The sequence below is a fragment of the Terrapene carolina genome, unplaced genomic scaffold (genome assembly GCF_002925995.2).
Source record: "Terrapene carolina triunguis isolate 2854851 unplaced genomic scaffold, T_m_triunguis-2.0 Scaffold629, whole genome shotgun sequence".
Classification (NCBI taxonomy): Eukaryota; Metazoa; Chordata; order Testudines; family Emydidae; genus Terrapene; species Terrapene triunguis.
The window spans coordinates 695,892-721,839 of NW_020664980.1; the positions used below are offsets into that span (position 1 = coordinate 695,892).

General features: G+C 45.4%; 1 protein-coding gene across 1 annotated transcript in view; it reads left to right on the forward strand.

Annotated features, from left to right (window-relative positions):
- The window catches only part of NSG2 (neuronal vesicle trafficking associated 2), a 47,380-nt gene extending 23,762 nt beyond the window's left edge, over positions 1-23,618 (forward strand). Inside the window, exons 4-5 of the mRNA XM_024199388.2 lie at positions 19,995-20,105; positions 21,687-23,618. Coding sequence (XP_024055156.1) covers positions 19,995-20,105; positions 21,687-21,878 — 303 coding nt within the window. The 3' untranslated portion in view covers positions 21,879-23,618. The remainder of the gene's footprint in view (positions 1-19,994; positions 20,106-21,686) is intronic.
- The last annotated feature ends 2,330 nt before the right edge of the window (positions 23,619-25,948 follow it).

The window sequence follows — 25,948 nt, forward strand, 5'->3', positions numbered from 1 at the left end:
ATGACACATACAGATATGGAAATACATTTTAGTACCTCAGCCTTCTCAAAGGAAAAACTTATCAATTGATTTTTTTAAACCACCAGGGCGCCCCAAACAAAAGCGCTTTAAAATATGCAAGAGTGGCCTTTGATTTCATTTCAAGTGAAAAGTCCACTGGCTTGGGATGGGGAAAGTCATCTCATGCATTTAAATGTAACAGCTCGATTGTTCCAAGGATATTTAAATCGTTAAATCAAGGCCTCTGTTGCTGTGGAGGATGTGCTAAATGTCAGAGTTGCATGCAAAATGGAAATGTAAAAAGTGACAGGAGCACAAACAAACAGGAAAAGAAGCTTAGAAGAATATCACTTTGTGATTCAGCCCAGTGAAACAATACTGAGGCTGCAAACCCTGCTTAGGTAATTGCACTGTCCACACATGGCTTCAGCAGGTAAGTTGTGTGAGGTTGCAATTTCTCAACTCGAAAAAACGGTGCACGAAGCAGCGGAGCAGTCAGATTAAACTGATTTGAGGCATTTAGACATGGCCCCAAATAAGGGGTAGTGCTAGGTGCATTGCTCCAGGGGGCATAATCAAGCAAGGATTATGCCTCAGGGGGTTCACTTAAACTAGGGGAATTTTTAAAAACTGGTTATAGCCTTAATGTAAAGCTGCTTTTAGCTAGTTTAAGGATACCTGATCAGAGCACCTTAAACTGAGTCTAAAGAGTGGGGCACGTTCTGTCTTGTGCCAGAGCTTCACTCAGTGCAGGAGAGGAGGAGGCAGCATCAGGGAGCAGGTGCTAGTGCCCAGCTCTGAGATTTGCCATTGGTGGTGGAGTGGATCTCTGCTGCTCCCCCACCAGGCTCTCTACCACTTGTATTGTGCTCCTACTCCTGTAAGGGCGTGGGGGCAGAGGCACCAGGCTTGGGTATGGCTCATTTGTGTCAGTAGGGAGTTCCTCTCTGAGTAGGGCCTTCTCGGCTGGCAATTTGTGGACAGAATCCAGCCCCTTGGCATGTCTGAATTGCACAAAGGATTCAAATCTCAGGAGAGAATCTGGTTTATTGTCTCTAACCATTTTAAAAATCAGTTTAGCTGATCAGGTTTTAACAGCAGTTAGAAAACTTCCCCAGTATCGAAAGGTCCATAAAGCTCTGGCATCATCTCTCTCTGGGAACAAGAGAGCTCTGCACTCTTCTAAGCCAGGCTGTCATTAAATGCATGCTCCCAGCAGTGTTGGCCAGCTCCAGAACTGTGATTGTCCCCTGCCCTTTGTGCAGGGTGAGCCAGGTTGTTGTGGGGAGGCTCCTTGTGTTATCTTCCTACTCTGCGCACCTCCGCACCCAGTCCCCATGACTTTTAATCCAGTGAATGCTTCTGTATGGCTTTCCCACTTAGTTATTTAGTTTAGTTTTGTTGAGTATCACCAACAAATTTGCAGGTTATGGCCTGGTTTTCAGCATTGCGGAGCTCCCAAAAGTTCCCTTAGGCCAGTGGGAGTTGCAGGTTCTCAGCATCTTAGAAAATCTGGACACTGCCTACTAATATCAAATCATACACACATTGGGCTGAAAGGGACCTGGAAAGGTCATCTAGTCCAGCCACCTGCACTGAGGCAAGATCTTGTAAACCTAGACCATCCCCAACAGGTGTTTGTCCAACCAGTTCTTAAAAACCTGCCACAACGGGGATCCCACAGCCTCCTTGGGAAGTCTACTCCAGTGCTTAAATACCCTTATAGTTAGAAAGTTTTTCCTAATATCTAACCTAAATCCCCTTTCTGCAAATTAAGATGATTACTTCTTGTCCTACCTTCAGTGGACAAGGAGAATAACTGATCACCATCCTCTTTATAAGAGCCCTTAACATATTTGAAGACTGTTGTCAACATATTCTCCATTCCATTATCCAAGTCATTAATGAAAATATAGAATAGTACCAGTGTCAGGACAGACCCCTGCAGAACTCCACTAGATACATTCTCCCAATTTGACAGTGAACCATTGATAAAATTTCTCTTTAAGTATGATCTTTCAACCAGTTTTACACCCGCCTTATACTAATTTCATCTAGACCACATTTCCTTAGTTTGCTTATGAAAATGTCATGTGGGACTATGTTAAAAGCCTTACTAAAATCAAGATATATCACATTTACTGCTTCCCCCCATTCACTAGGCCAATATCCCTGTCAAAGAAGGAAATTCGGTTGGGTTGGCATGATTTGTTCTTGACAAATCCATGTTCCTTTTTACTTATGACCCTTTGTCCTCTAAGTGCACTAATTGTTTAATAGCGTGTTCCAGTATCTTTCCAGATATTGAAGTTAGACTGACTGGTCTATAATTCCCCAGGTCCTCTATGTTCCCCTTTTAAAAGGTTCAATGTTTGTTCTTCTCCAGTCCTCTATGAAGTGGATTATGGTGTTTTATGGGGAGAACAAAATTAACATCCAATAGGGTTATCCCAAGGCCCAAACACCATCTAGGTGCTGTTTAGCTGTGCACGTCAATCTATCTTAGGTACATATATGGTCCCACTCACTGTAGTGTCTGAGCACCTCCAATACCCCTGTGTGGTGAGGAAGTACTATTATCCCATTTTACAGATGGGAAGTGGAGGCACAGAGAGGCTAAGTAACTTACCCAAGATCACACAGACCATCTATGGCAGAATCCTAGGCTAGTGTCCTGTCCACTAGACCATTCTTCCTCCATATGTGATAGCCACCATTTTGGCTGACACACTGCGGATTGAACTAAGGACCACAAAAATTAAATGCCCGAGCTGCTACAGTTTGATCTAAAAAGGCAAGACTCCCTTGATGGGGCTGTAACAGACTAAGATCCTCTGTGGATTGGGAGCAGAGGGGGACCTGTTAAACATACTAACCAGTAGGTTATGTATTCATCAGACTCTTTCACCTGATCAAATTAATGTTGTTCTCTTACTATTCCTCAAGTGCTAACTGGGAGGAGCTCCTTTCCGAGTGGGTTTGAAATTGAAAACGGTGATTCTGTTTTATACACCTGATACTGCAGCCCTTATTCATGTTAGCAGATCCCTGGTAGGTTTGGGTCCTCAGTGAATAAGGGTATATGAGTGGGAGTATGACCTCCATGTCTACAGTAATGAATGCTGCTGACAGCTTCACCATGCACAATCCAACACAATATAAACAGGGAAACCAGAGAGAAGATTAAATTCTTGAGAGCGTCCAGTGAGAGATTGAGTTCTGTCAATCAAAGGGTTGGGAGAGAGACATTTTGTTGGTGATGCATCACATTCTCTCTTGCCCTCCCACTGCATTTAAAAGTGCCTTTGGTGAGCTGAGGCTTCTACAGTCAAGTCCCATATGCAATAAAGGGAATGAAATGTCATGGATGAGACATTGCACAACATGATGGGATGTTATAAGATGCTCATAATGAAAGGTCAGCAATGGAAGGAAGTGTCCTTGTACAGTAGTCCATTAATTGAATAACCTACTCATATTAGTGATTTAGAAAGAAGTCACTTCCACTCTTGCTCAGCACCTTTTTCTGAAGGTCCATTTATAAAAACTGTGCGCCATGTGTTAACTGGGAATTTGGATTAGAAAATAAAGTCATTACAGTTGGCATTCCTGAGCAACCAGCATGTGAGACTGGAAAACGGAGTTAAATTTAAGAAGAGAACTTCACGGTTTGATCATTAAGAACCCTAAATCTGACCTTGGCTGCACTTGTGTAGCTTGCATTGAAATCATCCTGTCCTCTGCACATGTCACCATGTATCTTAGCAAATCAGCACTGGCACTTGACATAAGGCGTAGGATATGTTACTGCGTGCTTCAGCCATATGGAAGGCCACGATTGAAACCATCTAACAGTGACTGATAAGCTTCTGCACATCAGTGGGATTTGCAGCATCTTGGTGCCATTGCTGGGTTGATAAGAGGGCAGAAAGGACTCATTTTTGTCGGAAGGAAAAAAATCAGTTATTTTCTGCCTGATGTACCTGCAGTAAGCTATTTCTTTTGGGTAACAGAGGAGGAACTTTCTAAGGCACTCAATGCAAAATCTTGTAATTAAAGTGGAAATTAATTAGCGTTCAACATTTCAAGCCTCTCCATAGAAAATGGAATTTTAGAACTTCCATAAGAAACAGGGGCTTGCAAACTGAGCAACATATTTTCCGTTCAGGGCCTTTGACTTAGCACAGAAATGTGTCATACAGACCGCAGCTGGCACCATGCACATCTAAAGAGATCTGAGGCTATTAGTGCCTAAACAGGCACTAGAAATTATGTTACATGATGGAGACTAGCTAATGTAATTGAGCCAGCTAGTTATTGTGTACATAATTTAATTATTTGACAAATTGCTTGGAATCACGGCGTTCTTGTTCCAAAACCCGTGCTGTGCTCACAGTATTACAAGGCACAGGGCATGGGCAGTTATTGGTGGGAACACATATCTCAGTAGATGGGTGCTTCTTTCTTAAATTACAAAATAAAGGGCGGTATGGCAGCATTAGAGATTGTGGAAACCAGAGTGGTGGAGCCAGGAAAGGAGTCAGAGAGGACTTGACTGAGATGGAAAATTGGTACAGAGATGGTTGATGTTGCTTCAAGTAGATATGCTTGCTATTTTAGGGGATAATGTCATGGACATAGTCTCCTCCCCTTTCGTTGGCCCCACCCCATAGGATCTGCGGAGCATTTGCTGGGGGGCTTCCACAAGATCTCAAGGGATGTGGAAGAATGATGGAATAAGCTTGGCACATTTTCCCATCCTCTTGCATAGCCCTGTGTCCTCTCTGCTCACAGAAGCCAAAGAGAAGGTAAAGATAATCCAATCTTACGTTTCATGACATAAGTTGACTGCCATAGCGGTCAAGAAGGCTATTTTCCTCCTTGCACTGAAAATTGGTTAGATTCATTTTGGGGGATTTTTCCCTTATTTGAACGAGCTGGAACCAGATCAGCTGGACCAGAGGTCTGATTCTGTATACCGAACTGTATATTCCTAAACAGCACCCAAGCAAATAGGAAGAATCAATTGTGCCCCTTCTTATTTTTTTTAGTCTGATCCTTTCTTCCTTTCCTTCTCAGAGGCTTCATATAAAGCAGGAGTAAAATGCAGCTTTTAAAAAATCCTGATAAATGCAGCCAGATCAGTTTTCGCTTACAGAGCCGCTCAGATCATGTGACCAAGAGCATGATGCTGGCCACTGGGTAGGTGGTTTCTACGTGATTGGACTAGATGTTGTATTAAAATCTAATTATCGGCTTGGAGAAGTTATGGGATGAAGGAAAAAAATTACACTCCTAAATTTTTCAGCATTGACTGTAAATCCTTGTAATGAAATCATCCTGAGTTTATAGCGAGATGTCTTCATAGCCAAAAACTTCCTACTGACTAGAAGAAGCTCTGGGGATTGGTAACAATTGATTAACAATTTTTTGTGTGTGTTTGTGCAGTGAACGAGGTTGTCAATTGACTTCATAGATTTCCAAATGGAATGGCATTAATTTGTCCAAAACTCTCATATGGGAAGAGACTTGTTTTTTATTCGCATTATGCCCCTTCTGTTAAAATTATCTTGGCAGAAATCCTGCAGATCTAAGTGCTGAAAGTTCCCCTATATAGATTTGTTGTTCTTGCATAAAGGGAGATTCTCATAAAAAAATTAGCTTTTCACTGCTGGGATTTCATGTGAAATGTCACATTAATTGCCCAGTGCTGAGTAATGTCATATACTCAGTGTCTTGAAGAGTTGAAAGCTCTGCTTCTGTGGTGGCCTCATTCCCTGGAAAAGTGGATGTGACGAGAGAGATTCAGAGCAGGGTACAGACTAGTAATACTAGGAACTATTCTGCAAGGGATCGCAAGAGCCGTGTGGTCTCCAAAACCCACTGTTCCCAAATCATTCCCACCATGGCTAACAGTACCAGGAAAAAACATGCAGAATTTTCCTTCCCACTTATCCCCCTCCCAGCGACTCTTCCATGGAGGAATGTTGATCTTTCCCCAGGAACTGAATTCTGGTCTGCTGCATAGCAACACGAAGCTCTATGCACTATGCTGGTGTTAACTCATTTATCTGTGATGCTTCAAAGGCTGATTAATTCTATAGGTGGCAATTTCTATTAATGGCCATTGTTCCTTCCTAATCTGACTAATCTCTGGGCTTTCGTAAACACAAGATTCTGAACATCTGGAAGGGTGTAGGGAATAGGATATCTGTTTGCAAGGTTTAGAAAAAAGTTCTCTTGGTAGGTATATCAAATGGCAGAACAGGTGTTAATAAAGGCCATACCTTCCTCACACGAGTGGAGATGAGTGAATATGTTTTTCTGCACATTTTTGTTCAGATTTAACAGTGAATTTGCTTCAACCACATTTAAGCTATGTGATCATGTTTTACTAGAGGAGCATAGGATTTGCCGTACAGATCAAACCAGTGTCCATTTAAACCAGAATACTCTTTTGGTGGCCAGTGCCAGATGCTTCTGAGGAAGGTGGAAGAAGCTCCATAATGGACAATTATATAACAACCTGAATACGGTTAATTACTGGTTTATGTCTTAAAACATGTTATTTTACCCACTATATTTTCTTGATCCTAGTTTATGCCATTGTGGATAGTATCCATATCAATGTCTAATCTTTCTTGAAATCTTATTAAGGGTACACCAGTGATATCTTGTGGTGTGAGTTCTATAAGTATTTACATGTTGGGTAAAAAGAATTTCCTTTAGTTGTTCAAAAATTGTAGCCTTTCCATGTCACTGGACCATTATATATTTTGTATCTCTACTCATGCTGATTAAAAAAATTATTAAAGAAAGTGCATTTGAAACGTGACTATAAGAGCTGCATGCAGTGGTGTTGTAGCTGTGTTGGTCCCAGGATATTAGAGAGACAAGGTGGGGGAGGTAATACCTTTTATTGGATCAACTTCTGTTGGTGAGAGAGACAAGCTTTCGAGCTTACATAGAGCTCTTCTTCAGGTTACAAGAGGAGCTCTGTGTAAGCTCGAAAGCTTGTCTCTCACCAACAGAAGTTGGTCCAATAACAGATATTACCTTCCCCACCTTGTCTCTATAAGAGTTACAGTCATCCATTCAGGAATACAATCATTGTTACATGACGTGTGTGAAAAATCTGTAACTCCAACACAGCTTGGATGTGAAATGGTAGTAGTGAGCAGTCTGTGTCCAGGGCCGGCTCCAGGCACCAGCCCAGCAAGCAGGTGCTTGGGGCGGCCAAGGGGAAGGGGCGGCACGTCAGCAATTTGGAGGCGGGTCCGTCTCGGAGGGAAGCACCTGCCACCGAATTACCGCTGAAGAAGAAAGCGGCGCGGTGGAGCTGCCGCCGATCGCAATTGCGATCGCGGCTTCTTTTTTTTTTTCCCCGTCGCTTGGGGCGGCAAAAACAGTGGAGCCGGTCCTGTCTGTGTCCAATCCATAGAGTAAAAACAACATTCAACAAATATTTGCTTGCTCAATTCAAACAGCGCATGCATTTGAGGGAAATCCATACGGAGAGAAAACTAAATTGTCTGAACAAATTCTTCATTGTGAATATCTGCACAGCTCTACATGCTAGTAATCCTACCAGGTTTCATGAAGTTACTCACTGGAGTAAGGCGAGCAGGATTTGGCCCGTACTTGGTATTTCCAGTGAGCTCAAATTTCCTAAGTCTCTAAGACCCTGATCATGCAATGAACTCCATGCAGGTGAACAGCTGTGCCCAGCTGGAGCCCCATTGCCTTCAGTGGGGTGCTGCACCAGCCCAAGGGCCAATCCGCAAGAGACCATTGCAGAATCAGGGCCTATATAAGATGCCAGGATGACTCGCAAACCCCCACGCCCATTCAAAAACAAAAGATAAGTAGCCTGATTTTCAGAGATGCTGAACACACTCAGCTCCTGTTGATCTCAGTTGGGGCTACAGGAGCTTAGCACCTCTGAAAATCAGGCCAAAAGATGGAAGAAGCCACTGAGGAAAAGGCAAGGAATAAAAACATAAGAAATCTTGAAATGTAACTGGTTATTAACAGAATGCCCTGCTGTTTAAATCCAGCAGTATTCTGGGTTTTGCTTTTAAATAAGGCTTTTCACTGTGACTAAAGAGGGACAAAGGGAATTTTTGGTGAAAAATCATGGGCAGCCAGCCCTGGAGACCAGACACAGTACAAAGGATGTTCAGACTCATGGTATGAGAGCCAGGTTACCAGAAACACCACCACAATTAGATATCATCTCACTACAGTAAACCCAATGGAAATCTAGAACGGCTTGTTTGTATTTGGAGGCTTGGGATTCTTTAGCTTTTACACAGGATCTTGGGAAAATGAAGCATTTGTTTTGTATTTGGAAAGGGAGGAGGGAGAAAGTGAATTTAGACATTGATCCAAAGCCTATTGAAGTTGATGGGAATCCTTTCATTGATTTCAGTGGCTTTGGATCAGGCCCTTAGTTTCCAGGGAAATTCTGTGTGTGCGCGTGTGTGTGCGCGCACACGCACACATGTGTGCATGTGTTTTCTCCTACTTCTATTCCAGTAGAGTGATCTCCTGCCAAGAACCCCTTTTCCAACAGATTTTTGGGATACACATGTGAGGTGTGTGACATGCCCCAGGGTACAACCTGGACTGTGGAATTACTGTGCCCTCTTAATTCTCTGACTCAGGGTACCTCTCACACTGCTTTGCTAGTGACAAGTAGCCTCTTCAGGCTTTGTTCTCACACAGCCATTAGCATGTGAAGGCATACCCAAAATTACACAAATACTCTCCCAGGCCACTCATGAACTGAATACAGGGAGACCCCCGGAAATTCCCCCAGCCTTGCATCCCAAAAATGTACATCTTACACTGCTCAAGACCTTCTTGATCAATGCAAGCTCATTCATTGGTTCGCCACTACATCAAAGAGTAGCAGACATGCACCAGCCTCTGCAACCTGAGCAGACCCCGCAAGCACTTTAGACAAACTCACTGGTTGAGATTAAACATCAAAATAAGTTTATTAACTAGCGAAAGATAGATTTTAAGTGATTATAAGTGGGATGCATAAAGGTTAGAGTTGGTTACATAAGAAATAAAAAGTAAACACGCATTCTAAATCCTAAACATTATCAGGCTAAACAAGATTTGAATCAAACAGGTTTTCTCACCCTACTGGACATTGCAGGCAGTTTTCAGTTCACAGTTCATACTAATTAGAAAGCCTTCTAGTTAGGATCATCAGTCCCCCCACCCCTGCAATTTGAGACTTTTCTTTGTCTTCCAAATGGTCTTGCTTTCAGGTGTCGAGATGGGGGAGGAGAGAGAGGCCCCATTGTGATGTCACTGTCCCTCATTTATACTTTTCTCCAGGTGCTGGAAAAATCCATGCAGTGTCATGGGGTTAGGCAGCCCCCATGGTATAAGTGAGTTGCTGACCATCCTTCATTATGAATTGCAAATTTTTGCTTGCACCTTTGGACTACGTGAGGTTTGGCACATAAGGCCTCTGTGTTTACAGTTTTTTTGTCCTCTCCGAGGGGGTAGTCTGTGGGTGTTTCCCAGCCTCGCAACATTTCAGTAACAAACATGTAGCAAAATCTCATAACTGCATGGACACTGATGATACATTTCAACAGGACAGTAGTGGTCACTAGATTATGACTTTTCCAATGAGACCTCACCGGGCATACTTTGCACAAGATGTATCATAATTTGGTAAAAGCAGTGACCATAATAGTGTAGACTGTTTCACCGCTGGTCAAAAACTTCTCCCATTAGCCCAATCCTACTGCCACACATGACAGATTCATGCCTGCAGTGCTTGTAGGTTTTGTCAGCTCAGTACATTTTATTTCCCCTAAGTGAATGTTTATATTGCTTTGAGACTGCTGAGGTTCATGGTATTCATTTTTTTTAAAATGTGGAGGTTTATTAGTTATTGCAGCCATGTGATTCTTTGGTATTTGAATGTTAATGAAACTTTGTATTTTCTGAAATAACTAAGGAGCTGGATCTTAGCTCAGGCTTGGCAATATATTTGTGGGCGGATTTTTTCTTCTCTTTTCCCCCTAGGTTTTAAAACCTTATGTGACATTTCATCCCAGATCAATTTTACATTATGTATCATCATGTATAATATTGTGTCACACTGTAATTTTGCAAGTGCATGAAACTGCAGCAGAGAGGAAAGTGGGCTCATTTACGCAAGGGAGGGAGAGAAAGGCTAGTACAACTGCCTGGTTCTAGGAGGTTATGAATTGGGTGTTAGCATTTTGCTGTTACAATAGAACGTGTCTAAGGAGAGCCGATTGTCATGAGAGGCTCAATTGGCAGAGAGGAAAGGGACTGGTAATGTCAGATTATTAATGATTTCTCATATAGCATATACATTAACAGGGCCCCAAAGAGCTCAGATACTGAGATTGGTCTTTCACCCTTAAGAAAAACAAGTAATTTGACCACCTTAGCTGGCTCAAAAGGTTAGAGAGGGACTTTGCCTCTGCCATCCTCATGGCCAGTTTCCAATGTTAGTCTCTAGACTTGGGAGATGATGATCTCACAGTTTTGGGACTATTCCCCCACTCCCATTCTCTTCTGAAGCGGCAAATTAGCCCAGATACTAGGACTGGGCTTGAGAGAGCCTGGTTGGTCTGCCGTGTAAAAGGAGGGTATTGTGCTGTAGACATGGGAGGCAGAGACTGAATGGGCTTTGATGTAGTGAAAGTCCAATGAATGATACTATATCCCTGGTGGGGAAGGTTGTGGGAACTGAAAAATAGGTCAGAGGATGAGTAACCTCTTGCTATGTAGAAACAGCAGGTTGGTTTTTTGACAAGTATGGTTTTCTTAGGTGTATTGATGCACATATTCAGTGTAACTTTGTGTCCTTCTTTGCTCTTACACTTACCCTGATCCCCCATCAGTCCCCTCCAATCAACCCAGAGTAACAGGCTTGGCAAGATTCCTGTGCTATACACTGCAAATAGTGCAGAGCAACAGCGCCATATAGTTCAACACTTCATTCTCAGGACTTCTAACCAGCATCCAGGGCTGCCCTCCAAACACTCATATTAGCATAGCAACATATAAGTCTTGCCGTAGTGCCATCTCGCCAACTTCCAAGGGAGCTCAGTCACCATCATTATCAAACTACCCACCCTCAACACACTGGCAGTTGTGATCATCAGAAGTGCAGGAGCTGTTGTAATGCCGTGGCTTGCCAGAGCTGGGATTTGGTGATTTTTCAGGAAGTGCTGTAAGAGTGATGTTTTCCCAAGCCTCTTGCTGGAGTGGTGGGTAAGGGGAAAGTGGTGGGTTGCAGATCTTTAGTGGATGAGAGTTTTTCTCAGGATACACATCTCTTGAGTATTTATTTGGATGTGTTTTTATTTCAAAGGTACCGGTAGTACTTTTACATTGCACCTGCAGAATCTGACAGGCAATTGAAAAAGCCAGTTAAACAGATTAGATAGTAAGCTTTGGGGCAAAGACCATGCCTGCCTCTGTGTTTGCACAGCACCTAGCACCATGGGGCCCTTATCCTGATTGGCTACTATGATGTCAACCTTTTCTATGCTGCGTCTTCCTTTTCCACCCACTTCCTTCTAGCTGGGATATAGCCCAGACCCCTCCTGTTTAGCAATATGAAAAGGGCAGAGTGGCTGTTTCCTCCAGGCTGAGAATATCTGGGCTACCAGAATATGAATATCAAATAAATTCCCATTGAAATTCATCTGCAAATCCAATTCATCATATAGTAAAAAGAGCCAACATCTTCATAGCTGTGGGTAGTATTTTTCATGCGAATGTGCTGCGTTTCTACCAACCACCCCCGGTGCAGTACTGAATTCCCTACAAGTGATATTTGATTAGGGCTGGCAATAAGTATCTGAATCTCACCCCCACAGACACCTTGTGCTTACGTGACCCTCTTTTCAGCACATCAGGCCTTAAGGGGAAGCTTAGGCTATGTCTACACTACAGAATTAGGTCGGATTTATAGAAGCCGGTTTTATAGAAACCGGTTGTATGCAGCCGATTGTGTGTGTCCCCACCTAAAATGCTCTAAGTGCATGAAGTCGGCGGACCGCGTCCACAGTACCGAGGCTAGCGTCGACTTCCGGCGCATTGCACTATGGTACCTATCCCACAGTTCCCGGAGCCTCCGGCGCCCATTGGAATTATGGGTTGAGATCGCAATGCCCGGATGATGCAAAGCAGTGCCGCGAGGGGTTCTGGGTACATTGCGTCAGGCCCCTCCCCCGCCGTCACAGCAACGGCAGACAATAGATTCGCGCCTTTTTACCTGGGTTACCTGTGCAGACAACATACCACGCCAAGCATTGAGCCCGCTCAGCTCAGCTCACCGTCACCATATCTCTTCCGGGTGCCGGCAAACGTGGGACTGCATTGCTAAACAGCAGCAGCAGCTTACTGCCTTTTGGCGGTAGACGGTGCAGCATGACTGGTAGCCTTCATTGGCGATCTGGGTGCTGGCAGCTGTGGGGCTGGCAGCCGTAGGGCTGCATTGCACCAGCCCCTTGCCTTTTGGTAGAAGATGGTATATTACAACTGGTAACCGTCGTCATCGTACTGCAGTGGCTGTCGATCATGGGCACCCGGGCAGACAATGATGGTTATCAGTCGTAGTATGCTATTTTCTGCCAAGTGCCCAATATTGTCTGCTAAGCACCCAGAAGAGGCCGAGGGCTATCTGGGTGCTGGCAGACATGGGGCTGGCAGCCGTGGGGCTGCATTGCACCAGCCCCCTTGCCTTGATGATGATGGTTATCAGATGTATTATTCGCAGGATGGGGCAACATTGCTATACAGCAGCAACCCCTTGCCTTTTGGGCAGAAGATAGTATATTACGACTGGTATCCATCGTTGTCATACTGCAGTGGGCATCAGATCGTGCAATAGACCTGAAGGCTTACTGCCAAGCGCCCAGTATTTGCTGCCAAGCACCCAGAAAATGCCAAGGGCTATCAGTCATGCTGCGCCGTCGTCTTAAGATGTAAAAAATAGATTTATTCTCCATTCATTTGCTTCCCCCCTCCCTCCTGCTAAACCCAGGCTTTTGAGTTCAATCTTTGGGGGGGGGGCATTCTGTGTGACAGTTGTTTGTGTTTCTCCCTGATGCAAAGCCACCTTTCTTGATTTTAATTCCCTGTACCTGTACGCGGTGTCACTCGCCCCTCCCTCCCTCTCTCCCTCCCTCCCTTCTTCCCCTGGTCCGTCAGATACTACTTTCGCGCCTTTTTTCAGACCAGACGCCATAGCCAGCACTGGGATCATGGAGCCCGCTCAGATCACCGCGGCAATTCTGAGCACTATGAACACCACGCGCATTGTCCTGGAAAACATGCAGAGCCTCCTGGACATGCCAAAGCCAAACCAGGACCAGCTGAGGAGGAGGCGATTGCAGCGCGGCGACGATAGTGATGAGGAAATTGACATGGACCTCTCACAAGGCACAGGCCCCAGCAATGTGGAAATCTTGGTGTTACTGGGGCAGGTTCATGCCGTGGACCGCCGATTCTGGGCCCGGGAAACAAGCACAGAGTGGTGGGACCGCATCGTGTTGCAGGTCTGGGACGATGCCCAGTGGCTGCGAAACTTTCGCATGCGTAAGGGCACTTTCATGGAACTTTGTGACTTGCTTTCCCCTGCCCTGAAGCGCCAGAATACCAGGATGAGAGCAGCCCTCACAGTGGAGAAGCGAGTGGCGATAGCCCTGTGGAAGCTTGCAACGCCAGACAGCTACCGGTCAGTCGGGAATCAATTTGGAGTGGGCAAATCTACTGTGGGGGCTGCTGTGATCCAAGTTGCCAGGGCAATGAGAGACCTGGTGATATCAAGGGTAGTGACTCTGGGAAACGTGCAGACCATAGTGGATGGCTTTGCTGCAATGGGATTCCCAAACTGTGGTGGGGCGATAGACGGAACCCATATCCCTATCTTGGCACCGGCGCACCAAGCCACCGACTACATAAACCGCAAGGGGTACTTTTCAATGCTGCTGCAAGCCCTGGTGGATCACAAGGGACGTTTCACCGACATCAACGTGGGCTGGCCGGGAAGAGTACATGATGCTCGCGTCTTCAGGCAGTCTCTTCTGTTTCGAAAGCTGGAGGAAGGGACTTTCTTCCCAGACCAGAAAATAACAGTTGGGGATGTTGAAATGCCTATCGTGATCCTTGGGGACCCAGCCTACCCCTTAATGCCATGGCTCATGAAGCCATACACAGGCAGCCTGGACAGCAGTCAGGACCTGTTCAACTACAGGCTGAGCAAGTGCCGAATGGTGGTGGAATGTGCATTTGGCCGTTTAAAAGCGCGCTGGCGCAGCTTACTGACTCGCTCAGACCTTAACGAAAAGAATCTCCCCATTGTTATTGCTACTTGCTGTGCGCTCCACAATATATGTGAAAGTAAGGGGGAGACATTTATGGCGGGGTGGGAGGTTGAGGCAAATCGCCTGGCCGCTGATTACGCGCAGCCAGACACCAGGGCGGTTAGAGGAGCACAGCAGGGCGCGGTGCGCATCAGAGAAGCGTTGAAAACCAGTTTTGTGACTGGCCAGGCTACGGAGTGAAACTTCTGTTTGTTGCTCCTTGATGAACCCTCTGCCCCTCCCCCACCACCCTGTTAACTCTACTTCCCTGCAAACCAACCACCCCACCCTCCCCCACTACCCTCCCCCCTTCGAGCACCACTTGCAGAGGCAATAAAGTCATTGTTGCTTCACATTCATGCATTCTTTATTAATTCAGCACACAACTAGGGGGATAATTGGAAAGGTAGCCCGGGATGGGTGGGGGAGGAGGGAAGGAAAAGGACACACTCCAATTTAAAACTTTAAAACTTATTGCTATGGAAATCATCTAGGGTGGAGTGAGTGGGTGGCCGAAGGCCCCCCCACCGTGTTCTTGGGCGTCTGGGTGAGGAGGCAATGGGACTTGGGGAGGATGGCTGCTGGTTACAGAGGGGCTGTAGCGGCGGTCTCTGCTCCTGCTGCCTTTCCTGCAGCTCAACCATACGCAGGAGCATATCACTTTGATGCTCCAGCAGCCGGAGCATCGACTCTTGCTTTCTGATTACAAGTTGACGCCACCTCTCCTCTTCAGCCCGCGTTTCAGCACGCAACTTCTCCTCTTCAGCCCGCGATTCAGCACGCCACCTCTCCTCTCGCTCATATTGGGCTTTTTTAAAATCAGTCATTGACTGCCTCCACGCATTCAGCTGTGCTCTGTCAGCGTGGGAGGCAGTCTGAAGTTCAGTAAACATTTCGTCACGCGTCCTTCGCTTCCTTCTTCGAATATTCACTAGCCTCTGCGAAGGAGTAAGATTTGCAGCTGGTGGAGAAGGGAGAGGTTGTTAAAAAAGATACATTTTAGAGAACAATGGGTAGACTCTTTCACGTTAGATTTTGCTGTTCACAACATCACACAGCACATGTGCTTTCGTTACAAGGTCGCATTTTTCCTCTTATATTGAGAGTCTCCTGGTTTGGTGTGAGAGATCACTCACGCAGTGCCAGGACACAGATTTCAGCTTGCAGGCAGCCATGGTAAGACATATAGTCTTTGGGCTTTTTTAACCTTCTTAACATGTGGGGATGGTTTCAAACAGTTCTGCCCTCATTTCCCATACCAAGCACCCGTGCCATTTAAAATGGGTTTGCAATGTAAAAGGAGGGGCTGCGATTTCAGGTTTAACATGCAGCACAAACCCAACTAACTCCCCTCCCCCTCACACCCAATTCTCTGGGATGGTCACTTCAACCCTCCCCCCCACCGCGTGGTTAACAGCGGGGAATATTTCTGTTCAGCAGACCAGGAAGGGGCACCTCTGAATGTCCCCTTAATAAAATTGCCCCATTTTAACCAGGTGACCGTGAATGATATCACTCTCCTGAGGATAACAAAGAGTGATAAGGAATGGATGTTGTCTGCATGCCAGCAAACACCGGGACCATACGCTGCCATGCTTTGTTATGCAATGATTCCAGACTACGTGCTACTGGCCTGGCGTGGTAAAGTGTCCTACCATGGCGGACGGGATAAGGCAGCCCTCCCCAGAAACCTTTTGCAAAGGCTTTGGGATTACATGAAGGAGAGCTTTCTAGAGATGTCCCTGGAGGATTTCCGCTCCATCCCCATACACGTTAACAGACTTTTCCAGTAGCTGTACTGGCCGCGATTGCCAGGGCAAATTAATCATTAATCATTAAACACGCTTGTTTTTAAGCCATGTGTAATATTTACAAAGGTACACTCACCAGAGGTCCCCTGTGTGCCCTCAGGGTCTTGGGTCAGTTCGGGGGTTACTGTTTCCAGGTCCAGGGTGACAAACATATCCTGGCTGTTGGGGTAACTGGTTTCTCCGCTTCCTTGCTGCTGTGAGCTATCTATGTTCTCTCCATCCTCATCTTCCTCGTCCGCCGAACCCGCTTCCCCGTTTGCAGAGAGGGACTCATAGAACACGCTTGGGCTAGTGGTGGCTGCACCCCCTAGAATGGCATGCAGCTCCGCGTAGTAGCGGCATGTTTGCGGCTCTGCCCCGGACCTTCCGTTTGCGTCTCTGACTTTGTGGTAGGCTTGCCTTAGCTCCTTAATTTTCACGCGGCACTGCCGCGCGTCCCTGTTATGGCCTCTGTCCTTCATGGCCTTGGAGATCTTTTCTAATGTTTTGCCGTTTCTTTTACTGTTTCGGAGTTCGGCGAGCACTGCTTCATCTCCCCAGATGGCGATCAGATCCTGTACCTCCCGTTCGGTCCAGGCTGGAGCTCTTCTGCGATCCTGGGACTGGGACTGGGACTCCATCACGGTTACCTGTGCTGATGGGCTCTGCATGGTCACCTGTGCTCTCCACGCTGAGCAAACAGGAAATGAAATTCAAACGTTCGCGGGGCTTTTCCTGTCTACCTGGCCAGTGCATCTGAGATGAGAGTGCTGTCCAGAGCGGTCACAATGAAGCACTGTGGGATAGCTCCCGGAGGCCAGTAATGTCGAATTCCGTCCACACTAGCCCAATTCCGACCCCCTAAGGTCGATTTTATCGCTAATCCCCTTGTCGAGGTGGTGTTAGGAAACCGGTTTAAAGGGCCCTTTAAGTCGACAGAAAGGGCTTCGTAGTGTAAACGTGTCCAGGCTTAAGTCGATTTAACGCTGCTAAAGTCGACCTAAACTCGTAGTGTAGACCAGGCCTTAGTTTGAAAAGTTCATTCTGGAGGGGGCTGTGGCTTAACTAGATTAGGATGCCAGAGAAGGCTGCAGAATTCACTGCAATCCTTGTGTTTGAGTCACCAAACAGTCACTCTAGCCTCTATCTTGCCTGGCCTCATTATCTCTCTACATTTCATTCTAAAACTCTCTAATTTAACAAAGGGATAATTAATCACTGCAGATGAGAGTATTCTTTCCCTCCCCTCTCTCCCCTTTGATTTGGAGTGGACTGAGTTAGATTCCGCAGGGGACATGTGACATTAGCTGTACTCTTTCCATTCAACATTCTTACAACATCCATTGAAAATGTAGCTTTGTATGTCTTGGCCATCGTAGGTGGCATTGCCAGGTTTACTGTAGCAGCATTTAGTATAAGTAATGGACCAGACACTGTGTGCTTGGGAATATACCTCACCATGTGGCACATCTTTCTGGAGTATTTACTAGGCCAGAAGATCTGTTCCTGATTTGCAAGCAATTCCAACAGCCTGTCTGAGCCCAGGTATGGATTCCTATCCTACTGACCCTGAGAACTGCCAGAGAATTAAAGCAGAATACAGTGTGATCCAATAGTCAGCTTTTTTTTTTAAATTGAACTGGATGGTGCTACTATAGATTCTGAATTGCACAAGCCTGTGCTTTATTGCATAGAGTAGCTACCTTTCCTGACAATTCTGTCTATTTTGCCATAGCAAATAGTGCTGTATTTTCTCCTTTCTTAACATCACCAGGCTACTGTGAATAGGTTAAGGGAGCAGCTTCTAGGAGTAGATACTATAGGTGTGCATAATTAGTGGGGGCCCTATAATCCAAATAATAATAAAGTATACAACTTGCATCATTGAAAGAGATCGATCTGAGTATGTCTCTGCGTCTCCCTTTGCCATAGTAGTAAGCAGGAGGGCAGAACGAAGCTAATTATTGCCTTTAACCCTTTGTTTCAGCAATTTCCTTACCCTAGGGTCCCACATTTGCTTCACAGAACACAGAATCTGTTCCTGCAGCAAGAGCCTTACAATCCCTCACCAGTGCAGGCAGCCACTCTGCAACCTTGGACAAGCATTAGGCCCCATTTGAGAAGCTGCTCCTGCCCTTTCCAGCCAGCCAAGCAGGTCGGGGAAGTGGCCATAAACGCTCTGCCTCCCAGGGGTTTTAAGCTTTAACTTCATTGCACTCCTCACCCCTGTCATCCCACAGAGCAAGAATGTGACCTCTGCTCTCCATAGTAGTGCAGTGGGCAGGGCCAGCTCCAGGGTTTTTGCAGCCCCAAGCGACAAAAAAAAAAAAAAGAAAAGTCGCGATCGGCAGCACTTCGGCGGCAGCTCCACTGCGCCACTTTCTTCTTCGGCGGCAATTTGGCGGCAGGTCCTTCCCTCCGAGGGATCCGCCGCCGAAGAGCCCGACGTGCCACCCCTTCCCCTTGGCCGCCCCAAGCACCTGCTTGCTGAGCTGGTGCCTGGAGCCGGCCCTGGCAGTGGCCTACATCTGAGCCCCAGGGATGATTATTTTTTAATGCCAATCCAGTCAGCATGATGCAACGGCCTTGACAGAACTGGGTAGTCATAGTATTGGCAGCACAAAGGCAGGTTGCAGCGCTGAAGCCTTGTTTTGCTTTCTGCTGCCCACCTGCTGAACCCCTGCTAGGAGAAGCAAAACCTTTGGGGGATTAGTGCTATTGCTGAGCTGGATGTTCACAGGGAAACCTGAGACCACGAGAATTTCCCCTGATTTTGGGTTTCATTGCAAACTTGAAACTCACATCCGATTCGTTAGAAGGTCGGGGAGCATTTCAGGGCCCAATCCAGGTCGCAGTGGGAGATTTGCCTGATTTAAGACAGCAGAATCAGGTCCTCTGAATGAAGCTGGTAACTCCATTTCAAGAGAACCCGGGTGGTTTGGAGAAAATGGCATTGCACCAGGCAAGCAGAATGGCTCAGGTGGGGTAGCACACTCAGGCATGGGGGAACAGAACACTGAGTTGGGTCCAAAGAGGAGCACTGTGTGTGCTATCGTCAGTGACCTAGCCAGGAGCCAGCAGCCACACAAAGGGAAGAGAAGCATTGGCCTGATCACCACCAGATCCTCAATCTGCCTGAGCACACTCCCTGTGATCATCACTATACAGGACGTGTTAGCTGGTCCTTTGCCTGGCTCTTAAAACAAAGGGCTGGGTCACCATTCTGCAGCTATGAACGGTAGGGGAAGACACCCCTTTCCCTCCCACCAGGAAATCTAGGCAGAATTTAACCATGTAACATCAGGCTGAATGTAACTTAGAAGGCATAGAAGTAAAGTGTGTCATGGAGACTTTATTCTTGTTACCCACTCACCTGCCCTTGGTAAATGGAAAAAATAGGATCTTACCAGGGCCAGGAGGCAACCTTGGCTACAGCTGGTTAGACAATGAATATTCCCCCAGTTTGTGACCTCTGATTGACACCAGCGGGCCCTTATGCAGATACTTTCTATTGATGCCAAGATTAGAGTGTGAGAACACAAAGCCTTTTAGAGCACTAAATCTCCTAGCGAATATCTAGAAATGTGTAAGGGATTAAACGTCGAAAATGCAACATCAAAGGTCTTGGGTCGAGGGGGGAAGCATGACAAAATTCAGGGATATTGGATGTAGCACTCATTCAATTACTACGCTTAGTTAAATACAGCACAGGGGAGTGAAGACTGCAGGCCATTCGAATGGTTGTTAATATATGTCATTTAATTGTGAGATTGCTCATATGCCATTTTAACATATGTAGAGTAATATTATCCCTCTTTTGTAGGTCACTATTCTCATAAGTCTGGCTCTTGCGTTCCTTGCCTGCATAGTCTTTCTTGTGGTATACAAAGCCTTTACTTATGATCACAGTTGCCCAGATGGATTTGTTTATAAGGTAAGAGATTCCAGCCAGATAGATTCTATCATCTCTGACAATTCAATTGACTTCATGGTCAGAGTCTAACAGAGCATTTACAAGAATATGTTGAAAAGTGGTCAATGTTTTGGAAAATGTGAACTTCCATCTGCTTCCATCATTTTATATTGTAATCGTCAGGATTAGATCTCTGTGAATGCCACAAACAAATGTTCCTAAATAATCCCTCATGTTTTGGAATGAATGCACTGCAGCTGAATTTTGGGTTTGCTTCCCACAAACATTCAAGTGATTAAGTTTTTCTGGCATAAATGTTCATGCAAGGCAAATTTCAATGGTGCATGCACGAGCGTCCACTGATACTGATTTTGAAATTTGCATGTGCAAGTATTTGAGAGGCATGCTTTTGCACCTCGTCCAGTAGGCCAACAGAAACAAAACCATGTGACTTATTTGACCAATCACAGCTAACCAACAGAGTTTGAATATCAGATAGTCATTGAGAACTGGTTGCTCAGTCCACAGAGTTAAAAAAGTTTGCAAAACGAGTCATTGACTAATTATTTACAGTGAATAAATTCATAGAGGTCCTAATTCTTTGGGGATATTCTATGAACAGGAAAAGAGGCTCAGTTAATCAATATATTGTTCGTTGTAAATTATTCTCTTAGTGTACATAAAATCAGAGAGGAGATGAGTCATGACTTTTGAATTCTGAATGTGAATTTCCTCAGAGTTCATGCACTCTGGATTTAGTGTTCTGCTCTGGTCTTGCCCCTCTTTAATCACACTAGAATGGGGGGTGGGGGGAGAAACTGGATGGCTCAGGGGCATGCTAATTATAAATGGGGCCCTTCACCTCCATGTCACCACTATCAATCTGAGCAGGTTGGACCAAAGGTTCTTACAATTTGTTGGCTCTTCTGTGGCCTACACAAAGCAAATTGGTTTTCTCAGTACAGTTCTTAGTGGACAAGGGTCCACATTGCAGCAGTAGAGACTAGTTGGCAGCCTCAGCACAGAGGAGAAGCACAGAAAGGGCCATGGAGACTGAACTGGCCACCCATCTCTAGGGCTGGTTTTCCTGCAGGTCAGAGATAAGGCACGGCAGCAGGGTAGCACATAAGAAGCTTACATTGCTTCTGTCTGGCCTGTATCTGTTCTATGGATTAATAGAGAACGTCAGTCTGCAGGGCTGTCAATCCAACGCTTTGTGAGCTAACCAACGTCCTCTTCCAGTACCGCTGCCAGATGCCTGATCTTAGTGCGTTCCAGTGCCGTGCCAGAGCAGCAGGATCCCCATTCTGTAATTTTGGTTCTGTTTCACAGAATGAAACCAGTCTTAATCAGGGCTGCCAATTCCAGCAGCTTTTGACATCTGTTGACCCCGTCTCAGTGCCCTGTGCTATCTAATGTTTCTGGGCATTCCCCAAGCTATTTGTCAATGGAGGAGCACATGTTTCCATTGGCGCAAGTAGCCCAATTGCTATGAACCAGTGAGATGAGTCAGTCATCCACGTGAGAACCAACTGGGAGTTTAAACTAAATGTTAAGTAATGTGACTTTTACTTACTTGTCCTGCTTTTTCCCTCTCTCCAGCATAAGAGATGTATCCCAGCCTCCCTGGATGCCTATTACTCAGCACAGGATTCCAATTCCCGGGGCAGATTCTATACTGTCATAAGCCATTACAGCATGGCTAAGCAAACCAGCTCACGGTCTGTATCGCCCTGGCTTTCTTCGGGATCGGTAAACCATGAAGCCAAGGCTGCCAAGACAGAAGGCCATTAAAACTACTCAGTGGTGACGGGAGGGGTTGGGAGTAGGGAAACAACACCGTGTCTATGAAGTATCGCTCTGCCTCAGAGGGGGCGCTGTGCTAACAGCCCGACAAGAAGAAATGAAACTCAAGTGCAGGAGTCATCTCAATTGATATTTCTTTTTGTGCATTGTTCTCGTTGATTTGTAACCGGGCCAAGCTCTTGTACAAAGGCATGTTTGATGTTGACTGTAACTTTACGATGTAAAAATATTTTTAAAATCATTGCTTAAATATTTGTTAGAAAAATAAATGAAAAAACAAAAAAAGCAAATTCAGAAAACAACCAGAGAGGATGGAATCAAGCAAAGAGAATCTCCCAGAAACTGTATCTTTGGTAGAAAGTTGTGCCCCTAGAGCAGTATATAATGGAAGAACACTTGAATACCTTGTTTGACATGCAGGGGTAGAGGGGAAGTCTTTTACAAATCACGTCACTGGGCAGTTAAACTTGCCAAAGCAGGGTCCTTCTATTGGCAAACTGAGCTGCACAAAATACAGTATCAGCATTAGTTTGTGGCTAGAGAAGTACACACGCATGTGTGTGCAGTCTGAGGCCTGAATTAAAAACAGAAAGATCTAGGGATTTGGAATACACAGTCATGGTACTGGAGATCTTCAGTGGGTTTGTCAGGATTAAGTGTTTTGGACATAGAGCAGGAGAAGGAAGCTGTTGTGTTTAAATATCTTCAGCACAGGACTGGGAGTCAGGCTCTATTCCCAGTTCTGCCACAGATTACCTGTGTGATCTTGGGCAAGTCACATGGGGCCTGATCCTTTGAGATGCTGAGCACGTCTTTGGAGAGCAAAGAAACAAATAACTTCATTGTAAATCTAGGATGCTTAGCACCTCACAGGAGAGGGTTAGCATTTTAAAGGATCAAGCCCCCTCTGTGCCTCATTTTCCCCTGGTCCTTATTCCATGGACACTACTTATGTGGGGATTGTGAGGGTTTGGTCTGTTGGTGTGTAAAATATTTGGAGAGTTAATGATAGAAAGTGCTATCAAAATTCAAAGTATGAGTTGACTTATAAACCCGTGAACATAAAAACAAACCCCAAGCCGAGTCCAGCCCTGTACAGTGTTCAAACACAGCCCAGTGTCTAGCATGTAAGTTGATCTGAGCAAGCATGTCTGTTTTGTAAGACTTGAGCAAAAGGAATTTTCTTTTCCAGAGCTGCCACCCAAAACATAGCAGCGTGACAGTTAAAATACGTGTGATCGCAGTCAGCTTGAGTTCAAAAGAATAAGCACCAGGAGTAGGACAAGACAGATGTTTGGGTTTGGAGTTTAAGGTTTGCATTTCACCAAGCCTGCTGATCAGATTTGTGGGTATTGCGGGCTAGAAACTGGGAGCCAAACCCACTGGGCAGAGTTTTGTCCTTCATTATGCACAGACAGCTCCTAGGGGTTTGAACGGGACTAGCCTGGTGTAAATGGGGGCAGGACTGAGCTGACAGGAGTCATGATAAGCAATTGTATAGTATAGCTAAACTGTAGTGCCAAACCCCATCGTCTGACTCCCCCCCCCCATATTTCACCTGTAAATTCATTTCTCACTTGAAATGTACAAACCCCACCACAGAAAAATCAAAACTCCGACAAACGACTGGACAATTTATAATTTTGTGGTGTGCGTTTTGTCAGTAGGTAGCAGAGACTGAAGTATTTTTTGGTGTAATTCTTGAACTTTTCTGACAGGAAAAATAAAGCTAGATGTGTCTGAGAGTCTCAACTGCCCTGAAGGGTTTCTTTTGTCTGTGTCCTGCTGTCATGCTGTGAAGAGGGAGCAGTGGGAATGTTTGTGTGCACGGACCTGCTGGGTGTGGTGGTGGCAGAGCCGTCTACTCTGTATTGGTGGAGATGGAAACGTTTGGAGGCTTCAGAGGTCGTTCAGAACTCACTTGCATTTATTGCTGGTGGGAGGAACCTCACACACTTTTATTTATTTGTTTGCTTGTTTTTCAGCTGAAAAAAACCCTTCAAAACAAGAGGGGCTTGAATCCTTCTGGCTTTACTGTGGGTGCATCTACTGGATCATCTGATTCTCAGTTACATAAGGCCCCCTTTTCACTGCTCTGGCAAAATAAAAGGACAGAAATATCACCTAGGACTGCTGCAGCCTGCATGGAGCTGGCATACGGGTTCAATACCATCCCTGATCCTAGTGTAGGGGGCAAGTCAGGGACTATAGGCTGGAGGTGGGGAATAGAAAGTGGGGAGCAAGGAGGGGTTGTAGTCAGAGTACACTGTGCTATGGCTATTCTTTGCTGGGCCCTGGGAAGGATTGTGTACTTTAGAGCAGCCCTGTGGCTACTCTAATTTACACCAGGGTTGGGTATGCTGCCAACTGCTTCAAGTTCAGGGAAGGAGAGCACAAAAACATAAACAACCTCCATCCCACTCACCCTGTCCTTCTAATTTCTGCCCCAAACACAGAAAGGAGGAAACTGAGGATAGGGTACAACAATCTCTACAGGTTTGAAAGATATTGCCCCCATTTTAAGTATGGAGAACGTTTCTCAGATTGGTAGAATCTTTCAAGGAAACTTTGTCAGTAGTGTACTTTGGCCACCCTTCCATGGACACCACGGAGACTGTGGTCTATGGATGTACTGCTGTATTGGGCTCAATAATAATTAGCAATGTTACAAGAGAATGGTACATGAAACCATACATACACACATTACAAAAACTAGAGACGGGCTGTACTAAGAGCCTGGATCTGGCACCCCTGAACTTTGGATCTATAGCCAAACTTTGTGGCTTGGTTTCTAGCAAAAACATTTCCTTAAATTCACCCAGCAGCTCTTTGAAATGGAATGACACTGTCTTTAAAGTTGCTAGTTTCTGCAGGCTCATGAAATGCTTTATAATGTTCCAATAAAACCTCTGGATGACTTCCCTTTTTGAAAAGCTCGGTTGTGAAATTGAGCCACTGTAGAAGAGGAATCACTGGTATTATAGGTCACCACAGAGAACCTGTGAAATGCATTAAAAAGGATATAGTGCTCTCTTCCAAACGGAGTCACATCGTAATTTGACTGGTATTTCTATTGCATCTCTCATGGTAATACCTTAGTCCGCTGTTTACTTTGATCAAAATCCCAGGAATCAAATTATGTGTATTCTAGGGTGGAAGGTATAATTGGATAACTGAGTCAGTGGTGATAAAAAGTTTTTATTTAATAAAGGAAGAACCAAAATTGTATATGGAACAGAACAAAAAAGGGCTCAAGGGAGACACAGGGGACAGTAAAAGACAACTACAGCTAAAAGTTTAATCATTCAGCTCATTGCCATTGACACGATTACCACGGTCTATGTTCAAGCTGCAATATAAATTCTAAGTTCAGCCACTTATTTTAGTCACAGGAATGGGAAGAGACTCGATTGCAATTGCAGCATCTGTCCTCTTGTGTTTTAAACAAAATGTTTAAAAGCTGCCACTCCTTTAGTTTCAGGGGCTGGTTAGAGCATCTTGCTCTGCCGGGGTCAATGGGCTCTCCTTGTCTCAGCACCACACCGCTTGCTGCCCTTCATGAAGTCCAAAGTTCCTAGCATACACCCAGTGTCTCTGTAGAAGGGTGCTTTGTTCTGGGGAAGACCTCCTATGAAAGGACTAGGCCTGCTTTAATTTGTTATGGTAACCTCCACTGTTGTATTTACGCACACAGTTATTTACCTGGGGCATATTATCAGCATATCTGATGCTGCCAAAGTAGCACTGCAGTTACTCTTATCAATAAACCTGGACTAATTGCCTCCTGGCTAAGTCAGCTGCTCAATATATTCCCCTTCCTGCTGCTTCCTCCATTTGACTATTATTTTTGTGTGTGTTGATTTCTACACAAAATCCTCATTTCTGGGCCCTCTCTGCTCCATGTCCCCAGGCACCTTGCTGGCTACTACTGGGGGGAGGGTCAAATCCTCAAACAAAAATCTTCCTCTGTGTGGGCCTTCAGCCAAGTCTGCCAGCTGTTTGCTGACCCCAGTGATCACAGGCTCAATCAGCAGGAGGTGGCTCAGGTTTAGCATAAG